This window comes from Engraulis encrasicolus, chromosome 13 (assembly GCF_034702125.1).
Source record: "Engraulis encrasicolus isolate BLACKSEA-1 chromosome 13, IST_EnEncr_1.0, whole genome shotgun sequence".
NCBI classification, from domain to species: Eukaryota; Metazoa; Chordata; class Actinopteri; order Clupeiformes; family Engraulidae; genus Engraulis; species Engraulis encrasicolus.
Genome location: NC_085869.1, coordinates 27,758,211 through 27,775,257, shown reverse-complemented (window position 1 = coordinate 27,775,257; position 17,047 = coordinate 27,758,211). Strand labels below are relative to the sequence as shown.

Sequence of the window (17,047 nt, the reverse complement as noted above, 5' to 3'; positions counted from 1 at the left end):
AACCTGTTAAATCCCTGTAAATTTGATGTAAATCCCATGCAGCAGCAAGAGGGAGCAGTACCTGACGGGGTTGATGTTAACAAGAATGGTAATGTGTGTATGTATCCTTGGGTCTGGGGCTGTTATCCAGGTCCAGCCACCCCGCAAGACGATGTGCCAGATGGCCATGGGCCGTCTCCTGATGCAGCGCACCTTCCAGGTGCAAGTCGGACTGTTTCCAGGGTTCAGGACCCGTCGCCTGCGGTTGCCGAGGGGGTGCGCCGCTCTGCACGGGCTACGAAGGGTCAGCTACCCCAACGCTACCAAGTGTGATCATCATGGCAGGGGGAATGTGAGGACACATTTGATGTAGGGGGGGTGGATGTAGGCTGGTGCGCTAAGCGCTGGGGGTGGGGCTCAGCCGCGCTGGCTGCCATGGGTGCACCTGAACTCGTTTGATGTAATTGACAGGCGCACCTGTGGTGGTTGGCGGCGGATGAGCAGGGTATGGTTTTAAATGGCGTTTTGCTCATTGTTCGAGAGAGCAGGGTCAGAGCAGGGCTGCTGAGCTGTCTGCCACAAGCTGTCGTGCCGGGACGTGGGCTGTAGCTGTGTCCATTGCGTGCGGCCGGTCGCTTTGGGAGCTGTGGGTAAGTTGCATTTGGGTATTGCGCGTGTTATAGTTGAATTAAGCAATTACGGAGCCCACGTCCGGCAGCAGTGGCTGAGAGGCCAGCAGCAGCACGGGAATTTGGTATGTTGTATTTTCGGGGGATTGATTATTTCTCCCCCGCTGTTGAACTGTGTGCATGTGTGTGTGTGTCAGTGAGCGAGTGTGTGCGTGTGTGACCCAGCGGTACTGTGTAGTGACATTTGGGTAGCTCCGCTGAGTAGGCTACATAGGAGGACTGTACAACAGTTAGGTCTTTATGGGTGTAGTGAATCCGACTGTAATTGGTGTGGCCCAGTGTGCAACGTGGTTTCGGGCATTAATGAGTGTCAGTATATGGTTTGCCGTGGTTGCCTTTCGTGCACTGATGAGATGAAATTACTATGAATTGTTGTTATTTTCCCTATTTATAGATTGCAGTGGTGTGATTTGTGTAACCTAACTTAACCTAACTTAACCTAACTTAACTTTTGTACCGTCGTCTTGTATGTGATTAATTTATGCAAAACGCACACCGCACTTTATACCGCTGTTGGTTGGTTGAGACACTTTTGTATTTTATTTATATTTTCCATGTTGTATTTTAAATCATGAATTGTGAAAAATAAACTACCATAACCGTTATTCCCTTTGTCTGTCTTTCCTGAATCGTGTAACTAAGTGTCCAATAGAACCTGTGGTCTAAATTTCACCTCTTACATAAACACATTTACTCCCATATCACATAAAAACACATTATGAAATTCGCATAGATTGTCCATTAACATGTCAAGATTAGAAATGCATCCATAATAGTGCAAAACCGAGTCAAATAGCGTATGCGTAACACATAAACCGCGTCCGTTTCCAAGGAAACAAAACGCTATCTTTAGAAAAGTAATTCCGCACTTAAAGTAGGCTACCTTCGGATTGGTAGCTGCTAGGAAAATACCGCTTTCAGTTATGGAAAGCTGAGGTTCTCAACTTTTAAACAGGACCCATGGTGTGTCTTTAGGTCTAATTTAAAATATTCTGTGTCAGATCGAAAAAATGAAGTTTTGAATGGGTTTCAATGGCTCCAAACCCAGGGAATTGTAAGCTGCTCTAAGAGTATCACAGATCACAGAGGCTTCCAATCTGAAGAGTATGCAAGGTGGATCTCAAACTAACCAATGCCCATTAATGTGGATTGCACATAAGCGGGGAGTAGGGTGTGTAAGCCTTTGGGTGTAATCATGTACTATGTCTGTCTGCAAGGAAAAATGTGTTACAGTTTATTCTTGGTAAATAACATGTCAGGTAAGTGTTTCTATAGACGACTAGGCCTACATTTCACATTAGCTGTGTGCTACTGGCGCTTTCTGACTGTTACGTTCTGTATTCTGGGCTCGTGCTGTTGCTATGGTAACCCTAAGCGTCTTCGGGGAAGATAGCTGGCCGAAATAGTCGCATCGTTTTAAAAATACAGATAATATAACTGTTGTACTTATTTGTTTTTGTTATTTTTTGTTTGTCATTTCATTTCTTTATATTTCACTTTTCTTTATGTCCAAGAATGCGTTTGTTTAAGTTGGCTTGCGTCATTGGGTGAGTCATGTGATGTCAGGTGTTTCTCACGGACACTATTAAGCGCCGTACCACTCGGCTAGTAGATGTGAATGGACTTGACTATGCTCGCGGCCTCGCTACAAGCCGCGGGCTAGTTTGAATTATTTTGAAGCTGAAAATGGTCTAACAAAGTTGAAGTCTCATGCCCTCTTGACGTAATACGCAGCCAGCGAGGTATGTTTCTTTCTTTTATCTTTGTTGTGTTTGATCTATTTTGCGTTCTGTCTGGGATTATGATTTCCCTACTGATTTCTGTTTTTGTGTTGTGTTTTACTGTCAGTTTGACGGTGGATGAAAGACGCACGAAAAATGAACATGGATTAAAGAAATAAAAGTGATCATCCATCAGTAACTAAAACTCGACTCAAGCGTGGTTCCTGGAGGGCGTGATAGTCAAACTCGGACCTGCAAGCAAGTTCAAGCGTCAAGTTCGAGCGGAGCTGCAGCCAATTCTTCTTCGTTGTGCCTGCAGTTTCCTTACTCAAGCACGGCCTGCACAGTTGTGTGGGCAAACGTTCACTCTCCCGACCCGGGCTCGTTTGGGAACTTTCTACGGACAAACTTGCGGACTGAACTGGACATTGGTTTTCGCGGACCTTTTAAACGAGCTCGGAGGACCGATACGACGAAAGAAAAAGGACTACCGAACTGCTCAACCGGAGCGTGCCAGAGGACGCAAACAGATAAGCAAATGATTTAAGACTTGCACTTTTAATTGAAGGTTCCTTGAAATGTGACATGTGAATGATACGTTTTTAAGCATGTTTTCTTGGTTGAAGTACATGGACAGTATTGTGTAAAGGACTAGGCCTATTTACACACTGAAACCTTTCTGAAAGTAAATTGTTGAAAGTGCATTGTTACTGTGGAGGGAACGCGGGTTTGATACAGCCTGATCTCACGAGTTGCCGTGCACCTAGTGGACACCTAATTTGCACAGAAAAGCGATTTTGCACATGAAAGTATTGCACATTTATGAATTTGCACATTTAAGAAGCAGCCTACTAATTCTCTCTCCCTTTAACCAATGGTCGATCATTTCATAGCCTAACATTTGTGTATTGCATTTCTCATAATTAAGCTCTGCACAGTGTATGTACACATTTTGCAGGGGCAGTGGTGGAAACTGGGTTATTTCACTTATTACTTAACTCTATAACAAAGGTACTTTAAAAGAAAAAAAATGTCTGAAGCAAGTAAAGGAGAGCAAACTTTAGAGCCACCACAAACCGTTCAAATACCCAAAGAGCAAACTGTAGAGTCACCACAAGAAGTTCAACTATCCAAAGAGCAAACTTTACAAGCACCACAAGAAGTTCAATTACCCAAAGAGGAAAAGAGTGTTCAAGCCCAGGAAGTCGTCCACTCTGAAGAGCCTCGCAGGAGCGATAGAACTCGTAAGTTGACAGAAAAGGGTAGGGAATTGCAGAATGAAAAATTAAAGACATTGCTCTCCAGCTTTGAGGACGCCTATGACTGCTGGAAAGTTCTTGCTAAAGTAGCTAAAAATTCTGTTACAAGGAATGATTCATTTGATCTTCTACAAGAGAAAGTGATTCGCATGGAGAAGGAGCAGGAAGAATTGTTCAGTCTCTATGAAAAATACAGAGCCATTGACATTCCACCTCAAGCTATGCGGTGCAAGTTGGACAGAAGCACAGCAATTACACAGGCTGTAAGACAAAATGCCGTAGCTCAAATGCAAGGAATACCTGAGCAGATAGTATGGCCTGACGCTGACTCTGTCTTTGCTACAACAGTCTCTAGCCTCTCACTTCCTGCTCATAAGGGCTGTGATGTTAATTCAATTCATTCTTGTGTATCAAAACGCCAAGACGCTGCTGCTGAATACGCTCACACTAGGGCAGTTTTAGATATCATGGCTGAACAAGAGCTCTTGCAAGAGAAGCTACAAAAACTTGACGCAGAGAATAGGAAGATAGCTGTTGAACAAGAAGCAGCAGCAAAGTCCCGTCGCCTTGAAGAAGAGAAAGAAGAACTTGAACGCAAGATTGAGAAACAAAAACGAGAAGAAGCGCTCTTAAAGAGACAGGATGAGGAGTTAGCGGCCAGAAGGCAGTCTGTAGAGAATCTGAAAAGGTACATTGAACGTTTGGAAAATCTAAAATCTCTTAACGCAGCCAAAGCAAGACTCCAGGTATATAACGAAGGTGATGCTAACATTGAACAAGTTATGGTTGTACCAGAGTCTCGAGATGTTAAGTGTGAAAGTCACAAAACCACTAGATCAGAGTTACAGCAACAGCCTGAGAGTCATGTGCCATCCACAAGCATTCAGACAGATAGCTCAGATCTGGTCACTCTCTTTGCCGAAGCCATCTCTATGAACAGGCTACCTATCCCAGAGCCCACCATCTTTTGTGGTGATCCACTCAAGTTCAGCCATTGGAAGTCCTCATTTCAAACACTAATAGAACGGAAAAATATACCAACTTCTGAGAAAATGTTCTTTCTTCAAAGATATGTAGGAGGTGCTGTCAGCGAAGCCTTGGAGGGCAACTTTCTGTTAAACTCAAACGACTCCTACAAATCAGCCTGGGAATTGCTCAATGATCGATATGGTCAGCCATTTGTCATCGCTAAAGCGTTCAGAGACAAGCTGTATACTTGGCCGAAAGTAAGCAATAAAGACAGCAGAGAATTAAGAAGATTTGTGGACTTTTTAAGAAGCTGTAATTGTGCTATGAAGGAAAATGAGAACCTCCATGTACTTAATGATGCAATGGAAAATCAAAAACTTGCTGCCAAGTTACCTGATTGGCTGAGCCTCAGATGGAATCGAAGCGCTACACAGTACCAGCTAGAACATGGCACTTTCCCCAGTTTAAGTTATTTTGTTACCTTTCTTTCATTGGAGGCTGCCATAGCTTGCAACCCAATAACCTCTCAGGAAGCATTGCGACCCTGTGAGATAAATAAAGCTAAGGATGAGAGTTCAAGTTCAGCCGTTCCTACCACTCAAATCTTAAGTGCAAAGACTTTTTACACCAGTACAAATGAAAGGGGCTCCACCACATGCACTCTCTGTAACAGAACAGACCATAGCCTACAAGAATGCCTAACATTCCTAGAAAGGCCACTTGCTGACAGAATAAAATTTGTTCAGAATGAAAGGTTGTGCTTTGGCTGTTTAAATCCTGGACATCAGTCCAGGAACTGTCCCAGGAGGATGTTTTGTGACATTTGCTCAAGACGCCACCCTACTCCTTTACATGAAGATCGCCCACAACAAAGGCAACAGATTGAGGTGGTAAATTCCAGTGAAGGACATTCATCCTCTACACCACAAGATGGCATTGCAGAAGCCATATCTCACAGGGTTGTGCTGGATAACCACAGTGTACAAACGTCAGCAATAGTACCTGTGTATGTTTCATATGGCTCAGATAAGGAACGACTTGTTTATGCATTGCTAGACTCACAAAGTGATTCTTCGTTTATCTTAGAAGAGGTGGCTGACGATTTGGAGTTGGAAGGAGAACCAGTAAAGCTTAAACTATCAACAATGTCATCAAGGGGAACCATCACATCCTGTAAGATGCTCAGGGAACTACAGATAAGGGGGCTGTCTTCATCCAAAAGGATCACAGTGCCGACAGCTTATACTCGTGAGTTTATCCCGGCCAAACGTTCCCATATCCCAACTCCAGACACTGCAAGAGCATGGCCGCACTTGAAACATCTTGCACCACTCATTTCTCCACAAAAGCAATGTGAAATCGGCCTGTTGATAGGGTATAACTGCCCACAAGCCCTGATGCCAAGGGAAGTAGTATGTGGAGATGAAGATCAACCCTTTGCTCAAAGAACAGACCTAGGTTGGAGTATAGTGAGCTACGTCCAACATCCTGAACATGGCTGTGACTCAATTGCAGTGAGTCATCGCATCATAGTGGAGCAAGTAACCTCTCAACACAAACCATCAGTGCATCTTAAAGGGAATAAGCAGCTACCACCGGAAGACAAGACGGTGGGAGAGCTCGATGACACTCCAGATCTTCCTAAAGTCCAGGTGCTCAGCACTACTGTGAAGGAAGAGAGGACACTGTTGGATCGTCTCTCTAAGTTTTCTGACTGGAGAAAAGCAGTGATGGCTGTTGCTCGTCTTAAACGTCATGCTAGACGGCTAAAGGGTGCGAATCCCAAACTTAATAGTACAAGTCCAGCTGAAAGGCAAGAGGCAGAACTCTTTATAATCAAGTCAGTCCAAGCTGAGGCATTTGCTAATGAAATCAAAGGCATTCAACAATGCAGTGAAGTAAGTCCCAAAGACCATGTAAATAAATTGTGCAAATTAAGTCCATTTATAGACAATGTTGGTGTACTTAGAGTTGGTGGACGGTTGGCAAAGTCAGTTTGTCATCCACACACCGAACATCCTGCCATTTTACCAAAGATCAGTCATGTGTCCTCTCTGCTTATTAAGCATCATCATGGAAAGGTTCACCATCAAGGAAAAGGAATGACCGTGAATGAGTTGCGTTCTAATGGAATTTGGATCACTGGCTGTAGTAGCGCAGTCCGGTCTCACATCTACAAATGCACAACATGTAGAAAGTACAGGGGTCACACACAAAATCCAAGGATGACAGACTTGCCAACAGAAAGAAAATAATTTACTCCTCCCTTCACACAGTGTGGTTTAGATTGCTTGGGACCAAGTGGAAAATTGCAACAGAGACACGTGTGGTACCATGAAAAGAGAAATTCATAGCTCCCCCCGTAGGCCTAATCAGTGGAAACTAGCTAAAGTAGCTGACGTTTATTCAAGCACTGATGGGAAGATTCGAAGGGTTAAACTTTGAGGGAAGATGAAATTCTAAATCCCTTTATAAAGGGGTAATAAACTCGTGCTAAGGGTAATTTTAATCAAGGTAGAATAAATCAAGGTTTTAAGCAGTGTTTTTTGTGTGAAATCAATTAATATGTGATTTGGTGGGAGTGTAACTGTTGTACTTATTTGTTTTTGTTATTTTTTGTTTGTCATTTCATTTCTTTATATTTCACTTTTCTTTATGTCCAAGAATGCGTTTGTTTAAGTTGGCTTGCGTCATTGGGTGAGTCATGTCAGGTGTTTCTCACGGACACTATTAAGCGCCGTACCACTCGGCTAGTAGATGTGAATGGACTTGACTATGCTCGCGGCCTCGCTACAAGCCGCGGGCTAGTTTGAATTATTTTGAAGCTGAAAATGGTCTAACAAAGTTGAAGTCTCATGCCCTCTTGACGTAATACGCAGCCAGCGAGGTATGTTTCTTTCTTTTATCTTTGTTGTGTTTGATCTATTTTGCGTTCTGTCTGGGATTATGATTTCCCTACTGATTTCTGTTTTTGTGTTGTGTTTTACTGTCAGTTTGACGGTGGATGAAAGACGCACGAAAAATGAACATGGATTAAAGAAATAAAAGTGATCATCCATCAGTAACTAAAACTCGACTCAAGCGTGGTTCCTGGAGGGCGTGATAGATGATATAAACACACGCTTGACTTTAACTTTGTGTAAAGTAATGCAGATAAACTGTCTATACATAGACATGACTGCCTTATATGAAAAATATCCCCAAAATGAGAAATTATAAATGTACAAGTAACTCCTGTCATCCGTCTCTGAAACAACATTTGGTTTGTACTACGGATTTTTGCTTTTCCTGAGTGAGAATGTAGTTCCAATGAAGAGTTAAAATCCGTCTGAAAATAAATGAAATACCGTTTAACAACTTTATATTCACTGTTTGAATTCGTATGCAACTCTATGCACACATCTCACTTTGGTCTGGCGTAAAATGGCGGCGCTAAATCCTGTTTCCTGCCACTACCGGTAGGCGTGTCTCGAGAGGGCGTGTCTCGAGCGAGAGGTGGGCGTGTCTTTAGTGGACGCAGGACGCAGCCGGACACTATTGGAGTGAGGGGTCAAACCAGTTCACTGCTGATGCAGAAACTCTTGATGTCAAAAGTTGCACCTTCACCACGTCACTACTGATGCAGAGATTTTTACTTGTAGGCTACTTGGAAAAAGATGTCAAGAGTTTCACACCTCTTCACAACACCACCAAATTGACAAGACCCTGAGAGAGAAGACAAGACCCTGTTTCTTTTTTTTATTTTATTTAATACATTTTCTAGCAGTTTTGAATTCATATTTTATTGCGGTTTTAAAGCACAGCAGTATTTAGGGCCACTCATGTCTGTAACGGGCCGGACGTGTGTGTGTGTGTGTGTGTGTGTGTGTGTGTGTGTGTGTGTGTGTGTGTGTGTGTGTGTGTGTGTGTGCGTGCGTGTGTGGCAGACAGATGGACGGACATACCCTCTTATTGAGATGCTAGGAGGACGCATCTAAAAATAAGGATTGCAATTTTATACTTTTGCAAATTTGCTTGTTAGTGTCCTTTTGTTGAGTCTCCTTGCCTTTACCAGCATTATCCAAGGGGTGACAAGAAACATATCTAAGAAAAGCATTTTGGCTGTTGCAGTCAAAACAGCTCATATGATATCATACCTGCAAACTCAGGAGGGTTGAAAAAGGTGACAAACTATCGCGAGCCCCAACGCATACCTCACACGCCATCACTCAAACCTCACACACAGTAGGGCCTAGGCCTACACCTCACACAAACACAGCATGCTTTCAACACGCGTCACACAAACTACACCTTTAACATAGGCTATACAAAAACACATAACCACACTACAAAACTTCACATCCTCCACACAGTATCATTCAAACTTCACACACAGCACAAGTCAAATACCATGGACAATGCAGAGAAGAGAGAGAGGAGAGGAGAAGAGATGAAGGGAGAGGAGGACAGGAGAGAACACACTCACAGACACAGACACACGTGTGCAATAACGTGTATGATGTCTTATCTTATTATGCGCGTTATGCTGTTGCTTTAGGACTTTAAACTCCTCCAGGATTAAATATACTACCATGCGCTAGGAATGACAAGTAGGCTACTAGCCTACACTATATGTCGAAAATAAACAAACAATAACATCACGGAGAACTTACTTTCATAACGTCGGTAGTTTTTTGTTTTGTTTGTTATTGTTTTTCACTTACTCGCACATCCATGTCAAATCCATGCAGGGTATTTGCGATCGCGTGGGCGTTATTAGGAAACGGCAACTCCATCGTATGCATTTGCGAGGACTTGGCAAATGTCAGACGAGGAATCTGACAGCTACGCTGACATTATTCTCCCAGCGCTGTCCTGCTCTGTCCAGCCCAAGTAAAGCCGTTTTCGCTCCACCACCACTTCATTTCAGCGTCACTACAGTTATTACTTGCATTCACCGACACCTAACCTTGCATTAACCACTGCCACATTCTTTATCACCCGTTGAAAACCTACAAAACCGAAGTAATCCGCGCTCGTCCTCTTATTGACATTTTATTTATCAACACCGGTTCCGCGCGGGCTTCAAGTCTTCAAACATGCAGCCAGTGAATGTGAAGCTTCGTCCTTGTGATTAAACGGCAGCCAATGGGTGTGGGTTACATCATGACTAGTGTTTATGGGTAATGTAGGAAATCTCGCCGTCTTTACGTATATCAGACAGGCAGCTGTTTACCCTTCAGAACTTCCGCGCACAACCCCCCCCCCCCAAAAAAAAAACTCTTCGGATCTGCACGATTCACATAAGTCACCTATTTTGAAATCAAAACGGCGAATTTCGCCGAAAGGTGACAAGTTTGCAGGTATGTGAGATGACTAAAAATGTCACAGACTCCATTGTCTCTCTGAATGCCTGGTGAACCGATCCTTGCACAAAATGCCCTGCCCTGCATTTAAAGGACCAGTTCAGTCAATTTAAACATGCAGTTGTAATGCTCACACTGCCCTGGACTTGTCAGTACCTGAGGTTTTTTTTTCCTTCTTCAGCCTTTTCTGAGATCTTGGTCATTGTAATAGGGGCAGTGCTTTGTTTACATTTCAAAAAAACATTTTTATTTATCCCTAAAAACATCCGAAAGGTTATACATCATCAGCAGACAACTAGCAAATAGCGGTACCCCATTAGAATAGTTCATATCTCTGAAAGGGTTTAGCCGAAAAATGTGGCATCACCGGGTACTGACAAGTCAAGGGTAGTGTGAGGAATACAACAGCATATTGAAATTGACTGAAGTGGTCCTTTAAGTACAGGTGTGACATTGTTACAGTTGAGGGTGAGAGTGTATTTGTCTGACTGTTAGTTAGTCAATTTCCCTCTCTCTCTCTGGCCCCCCTCTCACAGCCTCTCTAACTTACATTCTCTCTTCCACCCTCTCTCCCTCTTCACTCTATTGCTCTCTCTCTCTCTCTCTCTCTCTCATTCCCACACACACCTCTCTACAGCTCACTTTCTCTCATCCACCCCCCCCCTCTCTCTCTCTGTGGGATGCTGGTGCCATCAGCTTTAGTTTTAAGGTGAGCTGTCACCTCACATCAATCAGATCAAAGCGGCACACACACACACACACACACACACACACACACACACACACACACACACACACACACACACACACACACACACACACACACACACACACACCGTCTCCTTGAGCACAGGTCCCTATAATGCCCTCTAATCTATAAAGTAAGGCGGAGATTTGCCGTTTTACCGGCCGCCACACCCCACCTAATCCCAACACTGCCTTATGGACACACGCATGCACGCACACACACACACACACACGTATGCACGCACGCATGCACACAGCTGTTGTACCTGCTGCATCCACTGCAAACCCTGCTGGAAGGCACAGGTAGCCTACACACACACACTCACTCACACTCATACACATACTTGTACACTCATGCTTAACACACACACACACACACACACACACACACACACACACACACACACACACACACACACACACACACACACACACACACACACACACACACACACACACACACACACACACACACACACTACATTGAGTAGAAAACATCTTTATTCATATTCATCATTTACATTTTAAATATTCTTTAGAAAATCATAATCTTACACATTACACATTTATTAATCACACTTTGTTATCAGAGGACAATATGACTACAGCTGTCTACTGGTTAAATAAATGCATAATATACAATGATATGATACAAACATGAAATTATACATTCATAATTCTTGATATGTACACTGCACAGAAATCATTGACCATGTTCGTCTTGGTGTGTGTGTGTGTGTGTGTGTGTGTGTGTGTGTGTGTGTGTGTGTGTGTGTGTGTGTGTGTGTGTGTGTGTGTGTGTGTGTGTGTGTGTGTGTATGTGTGATCGTGTTTGTATAAATTTGTGTACAAATGTGCACACACCTCCACTTCCACACCCCAATCTAGCTGCCTAACAAACAAATCTTCTCTCTAATGCACTCTCTCTCTCTCTCTCTCTCTCTCTCTCTCTCTCTCTCTCTCTCTCTCTCTCTCTCTCTCTCTCTCTCTCTCTCTCTCTCTCTCTCTCTCTCTCTCTCTTTCACACACACACGCACACACATACACGATAGGAACACAGACTGTCATCTCTGATCATAACAGAATGCAAATGGGCTGTAATTCTGATCCAGGGCTCGTCTCATTGTTCGGTTCAGAGCTGGCTAGAGTCTGGTTCACTGCTGGCTAAAGTTCAGTCCTTTAGAGTCCTGTTCAGTGCTGGTTACAATCAGGTTCAGATCTGACTGGGATCTGGGTTAGATAAAGAACCCCAGCCTTGGACCAGGGCCCAGGTAGTAAGGGCACCACAAGTGGATTTGTGTTGTGAATGAGGGGCCCTTTTTAAGCTACCTTCACACACATCGCAAGTAGTTACTCGCTCAGCGCGTGAAGTCAATAGAATGTCTATGTGTTCCAGCGAGGTGAGGAGAGTACAACCGATGCGATACGGGTGGGTTCCGAGATAAAAATATTTTAACTTCGAGTGAGGCGAGTAAGCGAGTGACCAATTGGAATTCAGAGTTTGGATAACTGATGGTACTTCTTGCTTTCGCATTGGCAGTTAAACCCGCAGGAAAGTTTAGCGAATGTTCCATGAGCAAGCGGCGAGTAGGCAAGTGAGCGAGAAGTGAGTAACGTATGTGAATGCAGATTTAGACATATTAATGTCACATGGAGGCAGTCCATTGAACCTGGGGCCCCTTTACACATAGTCATGTCATATGGAGGCGGTCCATTGGAGATAGTTGTGTTGTATGGTCCAGAATGTAAGGTCCAGAATGTGATGCTACGCTACCCACTCCGACCTACCAAACTGTGTTTACTGACCGCTATACCATACTGTATATATACAGTCAGCACAGGTGTCAAAAGTAAAAGTAAAAGTAAAAAATAAGAAGCAACACAGGTAACTTCCAACACAGGTAACTTATCTGAGTAACCAGTAGACCTGTGTACTTGGATCAGCTGATTCTGTTCTGGAGGGATCAAGTTTGTGGCGGGTTCTTTTCAGGATTCAGGTTTTTCAAATATTTAATCTGTCTCATTAGGTGCAATGGAGTAAATAATATAACAGCTTTTTAATATCATGTGCTAGTGTTGCACTTACACCATGACTTTACTTTTACTCTTACTTTTACTTTTGACACCTCTGCAAGTCAGAGCTAGAACCTAGTGGGTGAGAGATGACCGCTCCACAACAGTCCAGTCCAGCGCTGGCTTCTTTGACCTTGTACTGTCTAGAAACATACAGAGGTTAACATTTACAGAGGGACACATACATGCAGTCACACACACACACACACACACACACACACACACACTCGGAGTGGAGTGGAGTGGAGTGGAGGTCAAGTATGTCTTATGAGCTTGTGAGGGTCACGTGGGCACTCTGAACAGGATGAGCCAGGAGACATAACCATTCCTGACTTGAGTTGGCCTGGCGACCGTATCCGGGGGTGATTGCATTGGCCCTGCGACCGTATCTGGGGGTTGACTTGGTTGGCCTGCCAACTGTATTTGGAGGATGTGGTTGGCCCGACAACCGTATTTGGAGGTTGACTTGGTTGGCCCGGCAACCGAATCTGGGGGGTTGACTTGGTTGGCCCGGCGACCGAATCCGGGGGTAATTGCTTTAGTCCGACGACCATAACCAGGAGTGACTGGGCTAGCCTGTCTTTGCGCCATGTTCCTGACTGTCTTTCACACTCACACACACATACACAGACACACACACACCAACCTCCTTCCTCAGTCAGCAGGGGCTTATGCCATCATCCTAGTTAAACGTCATCATCCCACTCATCTTACCCTGCCCTGCCCTACCAAGTACCACGTACTACTATGGAGCTGATACTCATCCTGGACTGCCCTAGTCTGCTGTGTCCTACCCCTCCATGTGCTGCTGTGTCACGTCGAGGAAACATGCAGGCGAAACGGGCACAAGAGCGAAGAGAGGCGCAAATCAGTTTTCCATTCTGACAGCTCAACGGGTCATCAGGTTGTTGTCGCAGGGAATCAAATAGAAGGAAACATGTATTTTGTCGATTTGATTGTCCACCTCAGGCGCAATTCGCTCCTCATCCACATAATATTAAACATGGCCAAGTGTCTTTCGCTTTGCTTTACTCCTGTTTGTTTGCCTTCGACTCCCTCATACAAATGAATGGCGAAGTTTGCTTCGCTTGGCCTAATTTGCGTGAGTGTGTCAGCAGTCAATAGTCAATTGGAACAAGGAACCGAGCGGCCCTGCCCCGCCCCGCCCTGCCCTACCCCTGCCATGTGCTGCTAGTGCATGTGTCGCTACTCATCCTCCACTGCCCCAGTCTGGTCTATCCTACCCCGCCAGGTGCTGCCATGTCAGCAGTCAAGAGTCAAGAGGAACAAGGACCAGAGCTGCTCTGCCCTGCTCTACTCTATCCCTTCCTTGCCATGTGCTGTCAGTACTGTAAATGGCACAGCTGTGTTAGTCTACAAGTCATCCCACTCTATCTTACTCTGCCCTGCCCGATTCTATCCTTTCTGGCATGCTGCTATGGGGAAGGTATGCTTTTTTGCACTCGATCTATGTGCCCTGCTCGATTGCATCCCTCTTCCATCCATGTGTTGGCGCTGTATGGGGCGGTTAGTCCTTGACTGCCTTGTTCTACTCTGTCCTACCCTGTCATGTGTTGCTAGCTGTGGTGTCGGTCTACAAGTCATCGCACTCAATCCCTTGTAATATGCTGCTATGTGGAAGGTAGCCTCTTACCCTGTCCTGCTCTGTTCTATCCCTACCCTACAATATGCTGCTACATCAACAGTCACGAAGAGCTCTGCTGTTGATCTACATGTCATCCCACCCATCCTTACTCTGCCCTGCCCTACTATATCCTAACCCTACCATGTGCTCCTAGTGTCTGGGGAATCCACCCACCCTCTGCTACCCTACCTAGCCACTGCACTCACGCATTGCTGTTATTGGGCGGTCGTGTACTTGGGCAGACTTGGGTAGCCGTGGGCAGGCTGGTAAGCAGATGGAACCGCTGTGGCCTAGTGGTGAGGGCATGGGTCTTGGGAGCAGATGGTTTCGGGTTCAAATCCCACGCTAGCCAATATGGAAGCCATGGCTAAACGGACCTTGAGCAAGGCACCTCACCCCACATTGCACCAGGGACCAATACCAAGTAACAGCTCTTAAGTTGTTTTGGATAAAGGCAAAGTAATGTATAGTCATGAAACCATCAGTTCCCTGCCCTATGCTATTCTACATCTCCCCTCTGCAGAACAACATGGGCAACATGGATAACGTGAAGCAAACAGTGTTTTTCAAGCCTCTAGAACAGGGTAGTCAAACATAAGGGTTGGGGGAAGGATGCCGCGTGCCAGATGGTAAAATCCAGCCTCAGACTTGTAGAGGAAAAAAAAAGATTTTCAGAAAGAACTAAATATCTAGCCCATTACAAAGTTGCTGAAGGTGTCTGATATTTCAGGTGGCATTACTTGAGAACGAGTTTGCCTTTTGAAGAAGACATTTGCACAATTCCACAATTATGTCACTGGCCCAGGCAACTTGAGATCAAACTTGTTTCCCATTGGCAAACTACTAAGTTGTAAACTGGTTGGGGCCCCTTTGCGATTAATTTGTCCCAGGCCCGGCAAAAGATCAGTGCAGCAGATCTTAGCAGCGATGCATTTCATTAACAATAAATATTGTATACAATTTTTTTCCAGAGGTCGTCATTGTGTGCGATCTGTGAACGAGGGAGTCCCTATACAGAGTTAAGGATAGGATAGCACAGAAGGGGAACAACACGCACGCACGCACGCACACACACACGCACACACACACACACACACACACAGCTCTGAGGGTTTATAGGCCCAGAAAGGATTTGGAGGTAACACTCTCACTGGTTGTAATCCTCTTGGGGAGTTTAGCAGGTAAAGACAGAGTGTCACAGCGGGGACGCACAGGTCACGTTGATAAGAGAGCCATGCGATCACACACACACACACACACACACACACACACACACACACACACACACACACACACACACACACACACACACACACACACACACACACACACACACACACACACACACACACACACACTGTCCATGGTTACAAGCTTGCTATCTCTTTCTTTCAGTTGTAGTAAACCATGTGACGTGTGTACAGCGCACACAGTGTAAACTGCTCCCTTGGGGTGCTGTTTGGGACTGCCCCCTTGCATGGATGAGGCATAAATGCAATTTTGTTGTGTGCAGTGAGCACTGTTTGCTGTGTTATAATGGAGTTTTCTGGGTGGATTTTTAAGAGCGTGGTAGCTGGTAGCTAGCGTGATAGCTAGGAAAATAGGCCCAGGAAAAAGTCATCTGAAAGCCCTCCCCTATATGATGTAGTTACGCACCTCCCTCGAGTCAAGCCCATCGTGCTCTTGCACACACACACACGCACACAAACAGTCAGGTTCAGAACCACCAATACACCAGATCAGTCACATTCTGTGTCTATCTACCCTCTCTACCAGCTCAAATGACAGACCTTACACCTGGACACATGCTGTACATTAGGGCTGCAGCAAAGCTAGCTACTTATGCTATCAAAATGTTACTCTGAGATGACGGAACACAGTCATGGTTGCAAGGTATGTCATGGTCTCATCCAGGGCTCTAAATGAACACCAGCCAACCGGCCAAATGCTGGTGAAATTTAAATTTTGCTAGTTGAAAAGACCAACCTACTGGTCACTTTGACCCGTTAGTGAGTGTTTGTTTGGCTAGTAAGCATGACATGTATTAGCCGTTTTGGCTGGTGATGGAAAAAGTTAATTTAGAGCCCTGGTCTCATCAAGACTTTTGACACTTTCACTGTCTCTGGGGAGGTGACACTTTATTGACTCGTCTTCACACCTTGACATGGGACTCCTTTCTCACATGGTCTAGGGAGTGGTCTACAATAGAGAAATAAAACTGTCAGCATGTCCCTCTGCGATCATTTACCTCGCTTCATTTAGCTGCTGCTAGTCCAGGAGTGAAGGGTCTTCAAGTTTAAAGAATAAGTTTAGTGTCTTACAGTTCTTCAACTCTTTGTGTCATGTTTCAAGGTCATTCAGGATAGCACATTAACATTGATACAAACAGTTTTCAAGTAATGTATCCAGTTGGCCCTTTTCGATTGGTAGGAAGCATATCCATCTCAAATTGGCCTTTCGATATTGCCTGAGAGCACGTCCTTTCAGAGATGGCCTTTCATACTTGGATAAGAGCATGTCTATGCTGAGTCAGCCTGTTTTTCATTGGTAGAGAGCATTCACAGTCAGAGTAGCCCTTCTCTGATTGTCTGATAACACATGTCCATTGTGAGTTGGCCTT

The 17,047-nt window shown here is 44.7% G+C and overlaps 1 protein-coding gene across 1 annotated transcript in view; it reads right to left on the bottom strand.

Moving 5' to 3' along the window:
* Positions 1-6,756: 6,756 nt before the first annotated feature.
* The window catches only part of impg2a (interphotoreceptor matrix proteoglycan 2a), a 31,702-nt gene continuing 21,411 nt past the window's right edge, over positions 6,757-17,047 (bottom strand). Inside the window, exon 18 of the mRNA XM_063212878.1 lies at positions 6,757-6,790. Within this exon, the coding sequence (XP_063068948.1) occupies positions 6,757-6,790 (34 nt within the window). The remainder of the gene's footprint in view (positions 6,791-17,047) is intronic.